This window comes from Prionailurus viverrinus, chromosome A1, assembly GCF_022837055.1.
Source record: "Prionailurus viverrinus isolate Anna chromosome A1, UM_Priviv_1.0, whole genome shotgun sequence".
Taxonomy (NCBI): Eukaryota; Metazoa; Chordata; class Mammalia; order Carnivora; family Felidae; genus Prionailurus; species Prionailurus viverrinus.
This window is the reverse complement of record NC_062561.1, coordinates 150,765,126-150,786,529: the sequence shown is the minus strand read 5'-3', so window position 1 is coordinate 150,786,529 and position 21,404 is coordinate 150,765,126. Positions and strand designations below refer to the sequence as shown.

At 33.1% G+C, this 21,404-nt stretch overlaps 1 protein-coding gene across 1 annotated transcript in view; it reads right to left on the bottom strand.

Moving 5' to 3' along the window:
- The window catches only part of RASA1 (RAS p21 protein activator 1), a 115,644-nt gene that overhangs the window by 46,114 nt on the left and 48,126 nt on the right, over positions 1–21,404 (bottom strand). The window contains exons 2-6 of the mRNA XM_047825009.1: positions 16,541–16,693; positions 15,147–15,282; positions 14,436–14,506; positions 10,099–10,216; positions 6,995–7,026 (exon numbers count right to left, since the gene is read on the bottom strand). Of these exons, the coding sequence (XP_047680965.1) occupies positions 6,995–7,026; positions 10,099–10,216; positions 14,436–14,506; positions 15,147–15,282; positions 16,541–16,693 (510 nt within the window). The remainder of the gene's footprint in view (positions 1–6,994; positions 7,027–10,098; positions 10,217–14,435; positions 14,507–15,146; positions 15,283–16,540; positions 16,694–21,404) is intronic.

Below are 21,404 nucleotides of genomic sequence, written 5' to 3'. Positions count from 1 at the left end.
AAAAACAAAAGTCCAGAACCAGATGACTTCACAGATGACTTTCACAGGTGCCATCTATCTACCAAACATTTAAAGAAAAGTTAACACCTATTGTTCTCAAACTATTGCAAAAAATAGAAGAGGAAGAAAAACTTCCAAATTCATTCTTCAAGACCAACATTAATTACTCTGATACCAAAACCAAAGACACTACAAAAAAAAAAAAAAATCTGAGTAACACATGTAAAAATCCTCAACAAAATACCAGCAAACCGAATTCAACACATTAAAAAAAAAATGATTCACCACAATCAAGCAGGATTTATTCCAGGGATGCAAGTGTGGTTCAATATTTGCAAATCCATCAACGTGATACATCACATTAACAAAAGAAATGATAAAAACCATATGATCATCTCAACAAATGCAGAAAAAAGCATTTCACAGAGTACAACATCCATTCTTGATAAAAACTCTCAACAAACTAGGTTTAAGAGGGAACATACTTCAACATAACAAAGGCCATATATGAAAAACCCACAGGTAACATCATACTTAATGATGAAAAACTAAGACCTTTTCCCTTAAATTCGGGAACAAGACAAGGTCCTCTCTCACCAAGTTAATTCGACAGACTACTGTAAGTCTTAGTTGAAGCAATCAGACAAGAAAAAGAAGTAAAAGGCATCAAATAGGTAAAGAAGAATTAAAACTTTCACTATTTGCAGATGACAGAATACTGTATACGAATAACCCTGCAAAATGGTGAAGCTGCTCTGGAAAACAGTGTGGAGATTCCTCAAAAAATTAAAAATAGATCTACCCTATGACCCAGCAATAGCACTGCTAGGAATTTACCCAAGGGTAAATAGGAGTACCAAGGGATACAGGAGTACCGATGCATAGGGGCACTTGTACCCCAATGTTTACAGCAGCACTTTCAACAATAGCCAAACGATGGAAAGAGCCTAAATGTCTATCAACTGATGAATGGATAAAGAAATTGTGGTTTATATATACAATGGAATACTACTTGGCAAGGAGAAAGAACAAAATATAGCCTTTTGTAACAATGTGGATGGAACTGGAGAGTGTTATGCTGAGTGAATTAAGTCATACAGAGAAAGATACCGTATGTTTTCACTCTTATGCGGATCCTGAGAAACTTAACAGAAGACCGTGGGGGAGGGGGAGGGGGGGAAAAGAGAGGGAGGGAGGCAAACCATAAACGACTCTTAGTTAACTGAGAATAAACTGAGGGTTGATGGGGGGATGGAAGGGAGGAGAAAGTGGGTGATGGGCACTGAGGAGGGCACCTGTTGGGATGAGCACTGGGTGATGTATGGAAACCAATTTGACAATAAATTTCATATTAAAAAAAAGAAAACAATCCCATTTACAACTGCACCTGAAATAATAAAATACTTAGGAATAAACTTAAAGGAAATGAAAGACCTGTACCCTAAAAACTATAAAACACTGATAAACTGAAGATGACACAAACAAATGGAAAGATATTCCATACTCATGACTTGGAAGAACACTGTTAAAAGGTCCATACTATCCAAAGCAAACTATAGATTCAAGGCAATCCATATCAAAATACCAACAGCATTTTTCACAAAACTATAACAAATAATCTTAAAATTTGCATGGAACCACAAAAGACCCCCAAGAGCCAAAGCCATCTTGAAAAAGAAGAACAAAACTGGAGGTATCATAATCCCAGATATAAAGATATACTACAAAGCTGTAGTAATCAAAACAGTATGGTACTGGCAAAAAATAGTACACAAAAAACAAAAAACAAAAACCCAGACCCAATAGATCAATGGAACAGAAAAGAGAGCCCAGAAATAAACTCACAATTATGTGGTCAATTAATCTAGGGCAAAGGAGTCAACAATATATGCTGGGGGAGAAAAACAGTCTCTTCAATAAACGGTGTTGAAAAAACTGGACACGTACATGCAAAAGAATGAAAACTGGGTTACTCTCTTATACCATACACAAAAATGAACTCCAAATGGATTAGAGACATAAAGGGGGACCTGAAAACATAAACCTCCTTAAAGAAAACACAGGCAGTAATTTCTTTGACATCAGCCATAGAAATATTTTTCTAGATAGGTCTCCTCAGGCAAAGGAAGCAAAAGCAAAAGTAAACTATTGAGACTACATCAAAATTAAAAGTGTCTGCACAGTGAAAACCTACTGAATTTGCAAATGATGTATTTGATAAGGGATTAATATCCAAAATATATTAAGAACTTCTAAAACTCAACTCTAGAAAAATAAGTATTTCAATTAAAAAAATGGGCAGAGAGGCACCTGGATGCTTCAGTCGGCTAAGGAACAGATTCTCAATTTTGGCTCAAGTCATCATCTCAGGGTCATGAGATGGAGCCCTGAGTCAGGCTCCATGCCCAGCTTAAGAGTCTCTCTTTCCCTCTCTCTCTCTCCCCTCCCCTGTTCATACTCTCAGTCTCATTCTCTGTTTCTCAATAAAAAAAAAAAAAAAAAAAAAAAAGGGGGAGGGGAGGGCAGAGAACCTGAGTAGACATGTTTCCAAAGAAGACAGATATATCCACTCCTATGGTTAATGTCATGTAATTTACAGTAGCCAAAATATGGAAGCAACCCAAGTGCCCAAGGATAGATGAATGGATAAAAATGTGGTATATACATACTGTGGAATATCAGCCATAAAAAAGAAAGAGATTTTTGCCATCTGTATCAACATGGATGGAAGTCAGTCAGACAGAGAAAGACAAATATTATACGATTCAACTCATGTCTGGAATTTAAGAAACAAAATGAACAAACAAAGAAAGATAAACAAAAAACACTCTTAAATACAAAGAACAAACTGGTGGTTGCCAGAGGGAGGAAGGCATGGGGATGGGGGAAACAGATAGGGGGGATTAAAAGTACACTTATCCCAATGAACACTGAGTAATATATAGAACCATTGAATAATTATTTATATTGTACACCTGAAACAAATTTAACATTGGATTTAATTATACTCCAATTAAAAATTTCTTAATAAAAATTAGAAATTCCTCTACATAAAAAAAAGCTCATTGTATATTATGTATGTTAATAAATTCAGCGTTGTTTCACTGAATGAATGTGTTCAGAGCACTGTGCTGTATTTAATACATTCTGGAAAGGCACATTAAAAATTACTTCTGAGCATGCTAATTATATATATGAATAAGTATAGTGTTATTTCAGTAAAAAAGATATATACCCAAAAATAGCTGGAAAATAAAAATACTACAAGTCTAAAACATGTAAGTGCTCTAAAGCCCAGTGTTACAGATTTAGAAGCTGATAACATTGTTTTAAATTACCCATACTATTACTTATCAAAATATAACTGAATATTTACCTTTTCACATGAATGAAATGTTAAACTTTTAAATTCCCTCTTTAACATTATTCCCACCATTAACTCATTAACTCAATGCAAATTATGAATACTATACAGCAAGTACACAACAACTGGAGCAATCCAGGCTTCCTTAAAAGGTAGTAATGTTCCATACTGCATTCAAGTATAATCTAAATGACCATTTCCTACAAATGCTAGAACAGGGTTTTTATATTCTGGGGGAGAGATGAGTAGATACCCTCAAAGGCTATTCCTATATTTTTATAGCAAGAATAAAGAAAAACAAGGGAATTCCAAGTGAGGAGTACCAAACGGGGTTTAGAGAACAAATCGGCAATAATGATTTTGTGAAAGAAGTAGATCTGAGTTTCCTCATTCAGACATTTATTACCTATATGTAAAATGTACATATTTCAAACACATGGTTTACACTAATGATAGAAAGAGGAGTCCCTGTTCTTACAAAGTTCCCATTCCAATAAGAAAAAGCGACACAAATACTGTATAACTACAAAAACAATGTCAAAAATATAATAAAGTGCAGTGATAGAAATGCACAGAGGGCATTTTTGGAATAAAAGAGGACAGCACCATCTCTATGGAACATGTGAGGGAGAAGATAAAGGAAGACTTCTTGGGAAGTGATAAGTGAGTTAAGTCATTAAGTAAGAATAGAAATTAACCAAACATAATGCAGTGGTATTCTGACCTAGAAAGTAGCTTAGACTAAGGTGAACAACAGTTTTACACATTTGAAGATCGACAAGCTGGAGAGTAGAATATAAACATAAAAGAGATATGACTAGTAAAGGACACAATAGTCAGATGAGAGGATCGTTTCAGGCTCTGCTAAGGTAAATATGACAGAGAATAAGGTAATGCTTTTAAGTGCAAAAGTGATGCAGTCAGATATGGGTTTTAGGAAGATTATGCTTGCAACTGGAAGAAAGGATTTAAAGAGACTGAAAGCATCAAAGAAAACCAACTTGGAGGTTACTGCTACATCAAGTCCTGTTAAGAAATTAGAAGAACAGACCTATAAATACAGAGAACCAACGGATGGTTGCCAGAGTGGAGGATGGGCAAAAGGAATAAAGAGGAGTGGGGGATACAGGCCTCTAGTTTGGAATGAGTAAGTCACAGGAACAAAAGGCATACCATAATGAACATAGTCAAGGATGCTGTCATATATAGTCAATGATGTATGGTGACAGATGGTAGCTACACCTGGGGGGCACAGGGCATCATGTACAGAATTGTTCAATCACTTTGCTGTACACCTGCAACTAATGTAACACTGTGTGTCATCTATCGTCAATTAATTTTTTTAATTAAAAAAAAAAAAATAAAGAAAAGGGCCTGAACTAGAGTATGGTTGCTTAAGATTGAGAAGAAGACACACATTCAAGAAATATTCTAGGGGCACCTGGGTGGCTCTGTCGGTTAAGCGTCTGACTTCAGCTCAGGTCATGATCTCGCAGTTTGTGAGTTTGAGCCCCATGTCGGGCTCTGTGCTGACAGCTCAGAGCCTGGAGCCTGCTTTGGATTCTTTGTCTCCCTGTCCCTTGGTCCCTCGGTCCCTCCCCTGCTCATGCTCTGTCTCTCTCTGTCTCTCAATAATAAATGTTCAAAAAAAAAAAAAAAAGAAATATTTTAGAAAACAAAATTATCAGGACTTGATGTCTATATCATTGTTAAAAGGGAGCCAGAAAGAAACACAGTTCAAGTTACATTTGTTTAGTCTCAAAGAGCACTCATGGATGCTACTGAGGTTGCTTCACTGCCAGTCTCCACCTTAAGAAATTAGAGGGAGCTGAGAAATACATAAAATAAGTCAACAGCGCAAATTTAGCTTACACTAAATACCAAATGAGTAGATGAAGCTTTAAATATTTAGTGGCATGTGACCAACATTTTTTTCCTTTTCTTTTAAAAATATATCTATGGTATTATTTTAAATAGGGATAAAAATACAGATTTCTTTTTTTTTTTTTCAACGTTTATTTATTTTTGGGACAGAGAGAGACAGAGCATGAACGGGGGAGGGGCAGAGAGAGAGGGAGACACAGAATCGGAAACAGGCTCCAGGCTCTGAGCCATCAGCCCAGAGCCTGACGCGGGGCTCGAACTCACGGACTGCGAGATCGTGACCTGGCTGAAGTCGGACGCTTAACCGACTGCGCCACCCAGGCGCCCCTAAAAATACAGATTTCAACTGTATCTTGAAAATCACGAAGATCTCGCAACACTGGACTCCCGTTTTTGCACACATCAATTACAGCAGTCAACTTACTGCAGGGAAACATTACTAGTTTTTGGCTTCCCACTCTCTAATACAAAGAGAGAATGTTAACTGCCATGTATCACCATACTTTGCACTGTTGTTTGTACTGTAGGGAGCCAGTTCCATGTACCTCAATCTTCATCATAGAAGGAAAATAAGAAAGATCAGCATTATTTTAATTTGGGAAAAATAAGAATATTTATACCTGACCCATTCCATTTGCTTACATTATCAGTATGCCTCCCCCAAACACTAATTAGAATTTGTAATGTGATACAGGTAGAGGGAAGACTTCACACAAATACAGTCAACAATGTACCATCTCACTCATGGAGGCTATTTTGCACCTACACAAACAACAAGGAAAATAGATTCAGAAAACATTTCATATGTTCTACTTGAAGGAAGCGTCAGGAACTAAGTGAGGTTTACTGAAAGTGGAGAATTCAGCTTACTGTTTTTGTATTCTAATGGTTAGAAAAGAGAATAAGCAAACACTTGAGAGGCAACCTTTAAATTGCATTCATCAACACTGACAGGATGGTAAGGAAAAAAAGTGTTCCACTGAAAAGAGATCAAAAGATGAATGGTCTTAATTAAAATCATGAGTAAGACAGAATTGGGATCAAGAGTTAACGTCTTTAAAAGAAAATTTTTATGCAAAGTAAATGAGGGATGAGCAAAACACTAAAATAGATCTCCAAGGACAATAACAAAATCAGAGTAAATTTCCCATAGGAGGTTACTGTTAACAGCTAATAACTTCTGAAATACAAGAGATGACTGTGGCAAATATTAAGTACAGTAATACCTGGTCTTTGAATTAGCCCTTACAAGATACCTAAAATCAGCCTGAAAAGATTATGAAAAAAAAAGGCCTTGTAGAATCTTAATAAATACGGTAAAGAGTCATGATCTTGCTGAAAAGTTCTCTCTCTCTCACACAAAACAAACTGAAAAAAACTGAAACATAAAATACCCAAAAGATGTGGTTACAAAAACAAGAAATGCTATAAATAAATCAGTAAGGAAACAAAAATATTATGAATCATGACATTCATGATGTTATTAATGTTGTTTATAGAAAAGCCTTTAGTTTGGTGATAGAAGAGTTCTAAATAGTAAAAGGCACCATCGTTATTTAAAAATAAAACTACCCATAGATCCTAAAGAAAATTTTAACATACCAGTTCTCGAGCCAAATAAAAACCATACTTAAGTCAGCCCCCAAAGTAGCAATTTTCTTTTAAAATAAATTTTGGCCTAAGTTTTCCAATTAGTAGGTTTACAACATAGTTTCTTTTTCCTTTTAAAAATTAACACAAACTCACATTTTGCCTTCATGTGGATCTTCTTCCCGGCCCTAAAGGATAAGATATTAAGACAATATTTTATACAGTTTTAACTATTACATCTATTTTCATTAAAGTTAATAAAAATCATATCTTCAAACACATCTCTACCCTGTCCCTAATATTTACTTATACAAGAAAAGAGGTATCAGTTCAAGAAATGTCTTTCTAAGACTCTCTCCCTTACTTGTTGTGGTTACTCTAATCCAGGCCCTTGTTCTCTCTTTTCTTCAACAGTTACCAAAGCCGAACTAATTTAATTACCTCTGTGCCCTGTCTCACCCCACGATCTCACCACTCCAATCTGGATTCTTCAGTTTCAACTGCAACTTTGTCCTGCACTAAGGTACACCAAACAAAAAACAAACAAACAAACAAAATGTAAAAACCAAACCTTTAATACTGCTCTACTTCCTAAAAATTCCTTTTATAAAACCAAAATCCTTTATCATAGAACTCAAGTCTACATTTCCTGTCTCATACTACCAACTCTCTTAAGCTATCTATTCCATGGTCACACATAACTACCTATTTGCTAATCCACATTCTCCTACCACCTAGCTGATTCTTTTTAACCTAGGATGTCTTTTTCACTCACTGTTTCCTACCTGTTTCCTACTATCTAGGTAGGATCTTCTTCAAATACTACCTCCTCAGTGAAACAATGAGTCCCTAGAACATAAATATAAACTTTTACTTTAAATCAAAAAGACATCCTTCTTTTATCATCTTTTTAACCTTACCTATTTGGCATTCCTATTATTTAAGATACACTGGTGTTATTTATTCATTCCGGTATAGTGGCTACATGCATCGTAACCTCTTACCTATTCTTTAACACCTACCACCACCATAATCACTAGCACAATGCTGTTCATATAGGTTGCACTGAATATTTTTGAGGTGTACCTCTAGGACCCAGCAAAACTGGGTATCTGGCACCAAGTCTTCACTGAATATGAAGGAAAGAGTAGAAAAATAGTCTATCTGTCCATGGATTTACTTCCCTCAATTTTTCCTCACTCATCAAATACCTACCCAAAGTAAAACCACACACTCACTGAATGCCTACTATATGAAAGCAGTATGCTAAAAAACAAACAAAAAAACCCCCACAAAAACAAAATGTATTATCATTGCCCAAAAGGAGTTCATCTCTATAGAACTGGTTTACACCATAAATTAATTTTATACAGTGTAGTAAAATACAGAATTAACAAGGTGCTATAAAAACACAAGAGAAAACAATTTAGACTAAGATAGGCATAAAACCTCTGTGAAAAAAGGGGCAACATCTGGGCTGAATTGATAAAAATGAATCAAATTTTACAAGTTAGTGGTGTAGCAGGGCAAGAGTGTCAAGGAAGAGGAGAAAGTATAGGCAAAGAGATATTCATTCAAGAAACATTTGCTGAATGTTTACTAATACTAGACACTATTCTGCTATGGGAATACATCACTGAATTAGAGACAAAAATTCTCACAGAGCTTACATTCTAGATTTAAGGCATAAAAGTATAAATGTGCTTGGAGAACAGTAATCAGAAGTTCAGAGTGGGAAAATCCTTAAATCCAACCACCAAAGTAATGTCTGAAATCTAGACAATCTCTAAATGGCTTTTCAACCTACAAGGAATCACTATGCTCCAATGAAGACCATTATGAAAACTTATTATACATATTAGTGTGAAACCTATTTATAATTCTAACTTGAAACTATTCCACTATTAATTCAAAGTATGACTATATTCCTTTTTAGCAGCCACATCACATTTTTTGTTCATACTGAGTTATTAAATTGTTTTTATTTTTTTCCTTTTATTGACATGAGGTCATGTCTCTTTACCTTAAATTGAGTTTTTTTTTTTTTCTGTACTCCTTGGATAACTTACACTTATTCTTCTTAAAGTTTACCTAGTTGGATTTGACCCAGAATTCAAGAGCTAAAGAAAAGTTAAACTATACTATAAATCCTTCAAATAATCACAAAAATGGGGGAAAGGGGGTTATAGCAAGGAGAAAAAAAAATCCAACATAAAAAATTTTAACTAAGAAATTTCATAAATAAAACCAGTGAGATTCTTCAGTTTGAACACTTCTGGCCTATATGGAATAAATATCCCTTCCTACTGTAAAATTCCAAATAGTAACCTAGGAATTGGAAGTTCTAATGCCAGCTCCTCTATTAAGTAACTATGTGTATGGAATTTATCATACCATTTCCTCAACCTCCCTCCACTTTTCGTCAGTATGTTTTACTTTTACATATCAAGTTCTATTAGTCAAAAGAATAACAAAGACAAATATTCTCCCCTGCTGTCTTCCTGCAACAATAATCAAAGCACAGGTTTCAGAATATTACCAGGTTCATGACATATTTTAAAAACAGTAGCTCTGAAGGTTATGAAAGATAAACGGAAACCATTCCATCACCCTAACCAAATCCAAAAAGGAAGGGTGAATTCCAAAACTGTAATATTTTGGATATGATTCAGTGATACTGAATACTATCTCCGAAATGCAAATACTGTTTGAATGCAGACCTGCTATTAAGAAATGCACAATTATTTATAGTGATAAGATTTCTAATACTATATTATGTGGTGACAATGAAAATGTAGAAACATGTGATAATGTATGTGTAATATAACTAAGCTTTTCCAAAGTTACTAGAAAGTTATACATATATTTGGGAGATGAAGAATTTGAAAGCAAACATGGACAACTATTTGAATGAGATTTTCATGATCAGTGACATAATGTCACTTAAGAGAAAAACCACCAAGACGACAAAAAGAGATACAAATAAGCACAAATGTTAATGTTCTTTATTCTTAGAAACTCATAAAAACTTTCTGAAAATTGGCAGTTAAAGATTAAAACATGCTAGCCTAATTATGGTCTTTACAAAAAATAACATTTATCACAGTAAATACATTTTAATGAAAAATTCCTTGTACTTAGGAATTAGGTTTCTCATTAAAAAAAATGTTTCACAACTAATTTCCATGATTATGGACAAGTTCCAAAAATGTACAAAACACTGACAATTCTGAGAGTGAGAAGAAAAGAACAAAACTTACCACCTCTTCCACTAAGTCTTCAACGATAAGGCCCTGTTCATCTGTTCTTAGATTTGTAACCCACATCCATCCATCTTCTAATTCATTATGAACAATAAACATATCTCCTTTTAGGAAACTGAAAGTGACAATTATGAAGTTATTAAAACTGAATTAAAGTTTTAAACAGGGAAAAATGACTAATCACGTAATACAAGAGATACTATGATATTGGAAAATGCAAGAAATTAAAGTCAAATACTCTGGATTTTTGTCCTGTTTCTGGCATCACCTAAATGTAAAACTTTGAAGCCACTTAACAATCTGAATCTTAATTTCATCACGTGTAAATGGTATCTGCACCACTGGATTATTATTACATTCAAGTTGGAATGTTTGTAAACAATAATTATATATGCATTACAAGCTTTAGGGTGTAACTCCCAAGAAAACTGACTTAAAAATTTAAGCTTCTGTGTAATTATCTTTCAGATATGGTTTAGATATAAAATCATAATATAGTTAATTCATTACACATAAGCAAGACACAGTTACTTTGGAAAAACTTTATTTTGAATAAGCACCATTAGTCTAATCAGCATATGTTTATGAGAATTAATATTTTTCTCATAAAGAACGTTAAGATTTATTTAATTTACTTAGATACCCATGATACTACACACCATTCTTTTTGTTTGAAAGTGGTAGTAAAGCATTTGAAAATGTATGAATGTTTTTTCTGTTACAAATTTCTGAGTAGAGGGAAACACACAAACTAGTTTCTTTTCCTTGGAATCTAGATGTTTGCAACCTCCACCAAATCACAGGAGGAGTAAGTTAGTTTTATACTGATGCCGTCTATCAACATCAGTAATTCACTTAAGTGTCCTTTTAAGCCTGAATGAATGCCTGTGAACATTTAAGGTTTCAAGATTGATTGGCTGCTACCATTAACCCTACATCTATATCCATGTCTGTCAAATATTTTTTTAAATCAATTTTCCTTTCAATCTTAATTTTCAGAAACCAAACTTCCCTTAAGTAAATCTTTTCTCATACTTCTGAAAACTGTTTTTCTCCGGAATATCTCACGCCTGTTTCTTATACAAATTCAAGAAAAGAAAACTTGTACACAGTACTTTGGGTGATCGCTGTGTGAATGAGCATGACATACACTGCATTCTATCTTGACACTACAATCCTTGTTAACAGTGACCAATATTTAACTCACTGATGAGCAGCAGACAGCAGACATTACCTCTTAGCCAAATATGTTATTCCTTTCTAAAACCAACCTCCTAAACAACTACATTAAAAAAAATATTAATTATGAGTAAAAAAAGGAATACATACGGACAAGAAGTAAAAGAGAAAGGAGAAGTGACAAGTTACATTTCTTGGTCAAAAGTAACCATAAGAGAATTTGTATTTTTAATTTTGACTTTTGTTGTTGCTAGAACACTATGGTGCAAAAATGAAAAAAAAATTAAAATAAAAAGCTTACTAGCACAAACAATACAATCACAAGATTCTTTATGTATTATTTTGCATTCTTCCTCAAAAAAGGTTAAAACGCCTTATTAAATCTCATTACTCTTCATATGTTTTTACCTAAAAACAAAACAAAACAAAAAACTTCACAGATATATACAAATTTTAAAAGACTTAGGGGCACCTGGCTGGCTCAGTTGGTGGAGCACGCAACTCTTGATCTTGGGGTGCACATTCTAATTTTTGTTTAAATTTTCATCTTCCTAGATCAGTAGTTCTCAGTTTTGAGGTTCTCTTAGGAGCCCTATATACTCTTAAAAACTGACAACCTAAAAGGCTTTGATTTAAATAAATTCTACCCATTTAGATTTATCATATTAGATTTAAAATACAAATGTTTTAAGGTATTTACTAATTCTTAAAAAAAATACACCCCATTATATATAACATAAAGAATATGAAAAATTATATTTTTACAAGTTAGTGACAGTATTATTTCACATTTTTGCAAATCTCAACATCTGTTTCAACTGAAAACTACTCGGTTCTCCTATTTCTACATTCAATCTGTTGCTTTATGTTTTTTTTATCCGAAGTATATGAAGAAAAATCTGGCCTCACAAAAAATATGTAGTCATGAAAGGGGTATTTTAATAGCCTTTGAGATTGCATAATTATAGATATTCTATGATGTAACAGCAAAAGCTCAGCAAGTGGTACTTGAAGGCTAGTTGTAATGTGGACTCTAAAACTGCAGCAAGAACTTTCTGTATCCCATTCCAGTAAAATGTATTTGTCCATCTTGCACTCTAAATGGATCTTTACCTAGGCAGAGTTCTTTAACAGCGTGCATTGTTCATTTAGAAAATATTGGTTCACTGAGCTATGTAGACCTTTCAGACATAAATACATTTTACACAATCAAAACATCACATTCTTTAGTATCACCACCAATCTCATCAGAAAAATCATGAACTATTTATATTTAGGAAGCTGTCAAACTCCTGATGGCAGATACAGGGTTTCTGAAATCCTCATTTTTTTATTCCAAGCTCAAATTTTGTCATTGGCAATAAATACTGCCAGTTATTTCCCCTGAAGTAACATAAAACAATCACTTCACCAAAAAAAAAAAAGAAAGAAAGAAAGAAACAAAGAAAGAAAGAAAAGAAAAGAAAAGAAAAGTCAAATCCTCTAGTCTGAATAACCATAGTTTGCCTGTCAGTCATTCTATTAAGTATATGTGGTATACACAAAAGCAGAAGCTACCTCAGCTCTCAACTCAATGCTCCACTCATGCAGCCAAGGCACTTTGTGCATACTTCCCATTTCATCACACCAGTTTTCATCACAGAGAAGATTAAAAAGATAGTCATCATACAGAATATTAAAAGGGTTGAGATTTAATAAAATACATTTTGTAGTTGCACCAAGAAAAACCTTAGAGGACACTGGCTGATACTGTTTACCTCTAAGTGTGTGGCAGTGAAGAACACCATACACTGTGGTGCCCCTGCCTTAATCTGTCCTAAGGTCCTAATAGATTTACTGCTCTGCTCGTTGCTCTTGTACCATCAGTGTACATGTATGTCACAGTGGAAAGGGTATATTTTATCTTAGTCTTATTAAGAAAGCAGTTTGGTTCTCGTGAACCCTCTAAAGGGATCTCAAGGATCCTCGAAGTTACATGGATCACACTTTGAGCACTGCTGTTCTAGATGATTCACTGGGAATTTACAAGTTATCCAAACTTCCTGAATTTGTAGTTCACCATTGTTCTTCATTATTGTATACATTTCCTTCCTTCGTTTTCTTTCATTTGCTTTTCCTGCTTAGATCACAAATAAAGGTACGCCAATAAAAACTAAATGAGAAGTTATTTTGTGGACAATCATATAAAAATGGAATCCTTATTTTGAAATTCCAGATACTTGAATCTTTTTTAAATTATCCTATTTTTAGAAATTTCACTATGCCCCAAAGTTATCGCTGTATTTTAAATGCTGCTGTTGATTTCAGTGAGAAGCTGTATACTCAGAATCAGTAAACATTTTGCCAGCAAGAAATAAATTTTCTATTGTAAAGTTAAACAGCTTACAGAAAGACACTGATAATTTGATAAGTATCAAATTATATAACAAATCAGTTTATGTAAAAATAATAAAACAAATTATATATAAATCAAATTATATAAAAATAATTTCTTTTTTTTTTTTTTAATTTTTTTTTTTTCAACGTTTATTTTTGGGACAGAGAGAGACAGAGCATGAACGGGGGAGGGGCAGAGAGAAAGGGAGACACAGAATCAGAAACAGGCTCCAGGCTCTGAGCCATCAGCCCAGAGCCTGACGCAGGGCTCGAACTCACGGACCGCAAGATCGTGACCTGGCTGAAGTCGGATGCTTAACCGACTGCGCCACCCAGGCGCCCCTATAAAAATAATTTCTAAAGATTATCACGTTCTGTAGTTCTATGCCACACTTAAACTATTCACCCATCATGTAAAATAGAAGTTTGGTCATCATTTAAGTACAAATTACAGTTAAGATATAAATGCCATGTAGTAATAAAAATTAAAGGAGAGTACAGAATATAACAATTATCCTTACTTTGTCAGAGATAGTCTAATAAAAGCTGAATTATTTCTGTCATCTTCACTGTGGCCACTCTGATCCAAATCCATATTCTGAACAAATAAGCCAAACACAAGAGTACAGGAACAATGAACTCAATATTAAAGGTACCTTCATCCTGCTACAATGCTATCTCCTCAAATTCCAAAACCTTCCTAGTCCAACAGCAATGTTTTCAAAGTGTGTCAAATGCCTGTTTCAAATGCCTATAAATGAGAATACATTATAAAATACCTTATTTCATCAGTGTCTGGAACTTTTGTGTAAGGTAGAATGGCTCGAACACGCCTTCTATCTTCTACTGGCTAGAAATCATAAAAAAAAAAAAAAAAAAAAAAAAGATTTATAATAGATAAATAATCTCTTCATGTCAAAGTCAAATCAGGTTATGTCCACATAAAGTTAAAACCAACAAAAATCCACCACAGGATCAGTCAAACTATTTTTTACTCAGGCTATAAATACCTAAAGCCTAGAAATGCTGGTCTTGTTTCTGTTGCTGCTTTTTTACAAATTCTTTTAACTGTATAGCCAATGTTTGTATCAAGTAATAGGAGTAACCATTTAATTTTAAATGAACTACACAGAAAATATAAATTAACCTTTTTCTAATGAGGTAGAAGGCATTTCAGAATCTTACGGCAACTTCAGGATTAGCCCTATACAATCAGTGATTCCTCCTCATTCCTTTAAAAAATATTTGTTAAGCTATCACCATACAGTATTATTAAAAAAAAAAAATTTAGAAACGTAAAGACAAAATTACAGAAAAATTATTTTATTTTTTTAAAGAAGGTGGCAGTTTTGCTAATACAACAGAATTAAAATTTAATATGGTATTTCTTGAATTATAATAAACACCATAAAAAACTGAACAAGAGCTAACCTCATTAGTAAAGTGAAGTAATAAATTTTTGAAAAATATTTTATTCAAGTTTTACTTGCCTCTGGTGGTGCAACTGGATAAAGCAATTTTTCTCCTTTAAGCAAACAGGAAACATGACTGTAATAACCTATTAGGTCTGACAGTGAAGAAAAACGTCTTCCACCAATGTAGTAATCGCCACACATAGCAATAATCCTATTTGTACAGGAAAAAAAAAATACAGTATAAAAAAAATCTTTAGAGCCAATGTGGAGACCAATTTCTAAATTGAGAAATTCTAAATCTCTAATTCTCATACTCTTTTATCTACATCCTGTTTTAAAGTATCACTTATTCATATTTTCACCAATGCAAATTTACTTGAGGTTATTTCTTCTAAAACCATATATGTATATACTTGATACAAAATATTTATCTGACTTATAAACCCATTACATAATTTACTGCAATAAATATAAATCTAACTATAGATACCTCTGCTCACCTTTCATATTTAAGACTGAATAGCAATTTTAATAAATTTTCTCTGGCTAAAAGTAGCTTTATATACTCTTCAAATATTTATAGAGAACTATTTACATTTATTTATAGAGAATTATTATAATAATTTCACATTCTACATGTGGTATAAAGTACTTTGAAAACTCATTTTAAAATCTAAAAATTGGGGCGCCTGGGTGGCTCACTCAGTCAATTTGTGAGATCAAGCCTACAGTTGGGCTGTGCACTAACAGCCCAGAGCCTGCTTGGGATTCTCTCTCTACTCCTCTCTCTCTCACTCTCTTTCTCTCTGTTCTTCCCCTGTTCATGCTGTCACTGTCTCTCATAAATAAACTTATAAATAAATAAATAAATAAATAAATAAATAAATAAATAAAATCTAAAAGTCAAGGGTATACAACCATTTTATCAGTTAATGGTATAGGCACTATATGACTTTTTTCCCAATGTCTGCCATAAAAATGAAATTAAAGACAATATAGGTACATATATTTACACAGACTTTGATATCTGTGCTTAAAAATCTGTATACCTTTAACTGACATGAATGATTACAAAGAATTTCAGAACAATGAAGTAAAATAAATTAAAGGGCACACACCTTGACTCTTTAAATACTGTTTCCTCAATGTGGTTACTCTGTATTTAAAAATATATTGTCCTTTATTTCTGCTTTGCCAAAGTTTCTTTATAATTCTTTATACTTTAAAAGTGATAATTATATTTGAGATTAGCATAGTAATGCCCAGTAATCTGTTTTTAAACAAAAAATGCAAGCATTCAATAATATCTACTCTATAATCATCCGTTTCAATCACTTAACTGAAAACAAATCACTTTCCCATCATTTAAATATTGCTGAATCATTCACTTTTATTAAAGCAGGTATATTTAAGAACACTACAGAAAAATCACTGTATTATACAGTCTCCCAAGAGAAATAAAGACTTACCTAAAATGATTGACAACATTTGTGTGGCTAAGGAATGAAAGTACAAAGGAGCCTGGCCTGCGATCACTCTCTCTTATAAGGTAGCTGCCGGACTTCCCTGCCTGCCTGAGGCGCTCTTCTGCTATAGTTCTGTCAAGTTTTCCATGATACCACCTAAGAGGAAAAAGGTGAGATTAGAATACAAATAGCAATCAGAACATTATTACTGGTAGTTGAAAAACATACTACTAGAGGTTTTAAATACCTACATGTAACTTAAACATTTACCTTTTACTATGAACCAGTTATTCCAATTTTAACTCCATTATTAACTTTCTGTCTCTCAAAAAAGTTCATTTATTCAGTTTTTAATTTGTTCTATAAGCTCAGGACTAATCATCTCACATACGAACCGCTTCCATTTCTGCCCATCTCTCTACCTCCAGGATTGTCTACCTGGTCAAGATACAAACACTTATTACAATCAAATCTTAATTTAAAAAAATAAGAGTAAGATGGACAAATGGTAACAATTAATTTACTACCTCTCTATATACTGAGGAACCAAGATTTGATGTAACAAGGCACACAGTCGCAGTAAGAAAATAAAACTTTATTCCCTTTATGTCTGTGCCATACAACAGGAAAACAGAATGATACTATCTAAAGACTACTACTCTAATTCCCCATTTCAACATGAAGCTGATTATTCCCCTTGTTCTTAAGATCATCTACTCCATAACCACACATCTGATCTTAATTCCTCAAATTTGTTCAACAAACATGTGGAAAATAAATAACACCATTGTTCCTTTAACTTTCCTACTCTCAATTTACATATATGCTACCTAACTATATTACCAGATAATCTAAACAAATGACTGTAGCATCATCCATGCTACCAATTTATGCCTATAAAAAAGTCTCATGGACTGATATAAACAGAAGAATACTTAGAAACATACTGGAATTTTCACATGACCATGGTACAACCTTCATACTTGTAATCTTATCTTGGACACTTTTGTAAACTTGCTATAATGAAAACTTACTGTTCTTGACTCATTAGTTTATATGAAAAAAAAAATTCTCAAAAGAATTTTCAGTTTGCTTCTAAAAACCAACCCATTTAATTGAAGTCTGTACATAAAATTAAAATAAAACAATGAAAAAAATCATGGAGCTTCATTTTAACCTATTAGGAAAAAAAGCTGCTAGTTTAGAGGAAGAAGGGAAAGACCAATCAACACTGCATTCTTCTCTAATTCTAATCTTCTTTATCTTAGAGGCTATCAATAAGTAAATTTAACTTTCAGCTTTTTTTTTTTTTAATCTAAAAAGTTTAGACTAATGATGATTAAAAGTTCCCTGAGGAGTTAAAATTTAACCATGCATGATCAGGACAAAATTTATGTAGAAATTTATTTAGTTGTGAAAATACATGTAACATTTCCTTAGAATATGAAACTGGTACATTACCTAAAGCAGTGTAGCTATACCACAGAGCAGATTTATTCACTGTACAGACAAAAATTAAAAACAATTTTAAGGAAAATCCCTCTTTTATGTGTGTTACATTTGTGAAATTTCTCTTATGTTTTACCCAAAATATCAAGATTAAAAAACTGTATTTAATCTTTCATCTTTGAACCCACCATGAGATGATACACAAGGCCATGAGGTGTTACACAATTACTAATTTATAATAAATACTTGAATAAAATCCTTTACTGATATATAAAAGATATATATGTTATCTTTAGTTTTTACCTCTATGCTGTCAGATTCTGGAATTAACACAGGTATTCAGTTTAAGACAGAGACATTACTCTAAATAAACAGCTTTGTTTCTTGAATATTACTAATTCCCTTTATGCCAAAAGCTCATTAAGCTTCAAATACATGATGTAAAACATTTATTTTTTTTATTTTTATTTGTAAATGAATAAACAAAATGGGTGAAGAAGAGTGGGAGATACAGACTTCCATTTATGGAATGAGTAAGTCACAGGAACAAAACTCAAAGCATAATAGTCAATGATACTGTAATAGCAATGTATGATGACAGATGGTACCTACATTTGTAGTGAACATAGCATAATGCATAAACTTGTCAAATCACTATGTTGTACACCTGAAAGTAATACAACATTGTGTGTCAACTATAGTAAAAAAAAAAAAAACACCTGTCAATTATTGATTATGATTACAAATTAGGTTATCCAGTAATAGGCTGGATGAGCACACATGTAGTTGAGTCTGATCCTTTTTTAAAAGTTTTGAAATTCCACTGTTAAAAATCTCTGGCTGTTCTACAAAAAAAAAAAAATTATCTTAATCAAAACTTAGACTTTCTTGAATTATCTTTATTATTTATTTCAAATTATCAAGGTGTATCATAACAATATTTTAAATATATCTGCAAACAATTTTAAAGCTACTATTGAAGCATAAAAAGTACTTTAATTAAACTGTAAAAACCTGGAAGCCAAAAAAAAAATCAGTATCATACTAGGTAAAATAATAATTGTATTGTAATTGCAGATAGCATCATGACATGTAGCTAAAACAAATATTTTATAAGTAGATCACAAATCCAGCGTGATAGGATTTGACTGAAACACTTCACAGAGTTATAGGACCTAAATTACTATATCTAATGAGCAGTAGTCCTTGGGTCTTTAAAACAGTGTCTTTCAACCCCTTTTGAACCCAGGACCTTTTTGATAAACATAAAAATTTCACCTATCAGGAGATTCAGAATACTTAGGTTGGCAATTTCTCTCAGAGAATCATTTCAGATTCTATTTAACCCCAGGAGCAAAAAAAAAAAAAAAAAAAAAAAAAAAAGCTGAAAATACTTTAACTTTCTGAAATTTGTAGTAAAATTCATTTTATATAAAAAATAATGTGGAATATGGCTTCTCAAAACATACCCCCATACCAAAGATATGACACTCTCCTACAGGAGATATGTCCCTAGTAGACATTAGTTTAAGATTCAATTTAACAAAAATGCTACACTTCCTAACAGCACACATAGTTACAGTAACATTACAAGGAAATAAAAAAAATCTCTTTAATCATCCCCACTATTCATTTACAATCAAAGTCTTGTACCTTGTTAAGAGTAGTTTTGCTGGTTGGTGATTGTTTTCAAAGAAGTTAAAAAAAAACACCAAATACAAGAAATGCAACTGAGGCTAGAGTATCTCGAACACCTAAGTATTAACTGGTGTTGTATTGGATATGAGGATATTCTTTCTGAGTGTAACAGGAAATTACCAAGTATCAATGGGTGGCATTATCTAAGGTAAATTTGTTACTGTGCTTATTACATTTATGGCAATTTTTACTCACAGAATGTACGTGGCACAGAGTAATATTAACTTTAAAAGCATTTGTTAAATAAAGGAAGAAGTGTCAAATCATAAACCATAATGTTGGAAAAAATTTCTTCTTTAATGTCCATAATGAGAAAGTTCTGATCTTTGAGGATTGCTAACTAGGTCTAAAAAGAATATGAAAATAATTTAGTATGACAGAGCTGAAAGAAGGATGGCTACACTGACGTTTCCTAAACGTCTTCAAAAGAGATGAAACCAAGTGGTGAGATGAAGACTTACCAGAAACGTCCATGACTAGGGTCAAGTCCAGCCTCTCCATTTTGCACCCCTTTACCATCATTTGTGAAATATGGAATACAATCTCCATCTCAACCTTAGAATAAATTATTTGTCCTAAATTCCTCTAAAAATATATAAAAATGAAAAACTGCTACACAGGCTATAATTGCATAATGATTAAATAAAGACTGGAGCCATGGTGCCTCTGTTTGAATAGAACCTTTGACACCTGGCTGTACAAATATGGGCAAATGACTTAATTTCTGAGCCTCAGTTTTCTCCTCTATAAAAGGCATATAATAACAGTATCTACTTCATAGGAGGTTGGCTTGATATTATTGTTAAGTGAATTAATACATATAAAACTATATATACATGTAAAAACTACAAGATTAATACAAATTTCATCAATGAAAATCTCAAATTTTAAGACTGGCATAATGGATGATTAGTCTGTAGATCACCTAAGCCCCAATTACCTTCCTATTTTCCAGTTTTGTTCACCTTCCAGCTAATTTGGGGAAAAGAAGAAACCAATCTTTGTTTCTGCTAAAGTATCATCTTTAAGAGGAAATTTCTTTCCCCAAAATTCCTTTTCTGAACCATATACATTAAGTGGGACTGGAGGTGCCATTGTATTCATAAACTAGAAATTCTTCCATTTCTCCTGGCAACTCTGGAACAGCCTCAGATAGCTACATTCTTTCTCAAGTGGATCTATTCTTTGGAGGGATGACAAAGCCAGTATGCATTAGATACTATGACAAATTTCCCTATTAATATAGCACTTTAATAGTAAAATATCTAATGTTCTCCTATTTAAAAGTAAATTGCCCCTCTCTCTCTTTTTTTTTTAAGGAGGTAGGGAAAACAGGAAATTTAAAAAGTATTTTTTTCTCAGCTAGCTTCGCAATTTTTTTGTTAAGAAATCTATTCTTTTTCCCAAGTTTTTATTTAAATTCCAGTTAGTCAACATATAGTGTAGTTTTTGTTTCAGGAGTAGAATTTAGTGATTCATCAGTTACACATAACACCCAGTGCTCATCACCACAAATGCCCTCCTTAATGCCCATCACCCATTTAACCCATTCCCCCCCAACACACACACCTCCCTTCTGGCAATCATCAGTTTGTTCTCTATAGTTAAGAGTCTGTCTGTGGGTTTGATCTCTTCCCCCACCTCATCCCCTGCCCTATGTTCATTTGTTTTGTTTCCTTTTTTTTTTTTTAATGTTTATTTTTGAGAGAGAGAGAGAGAG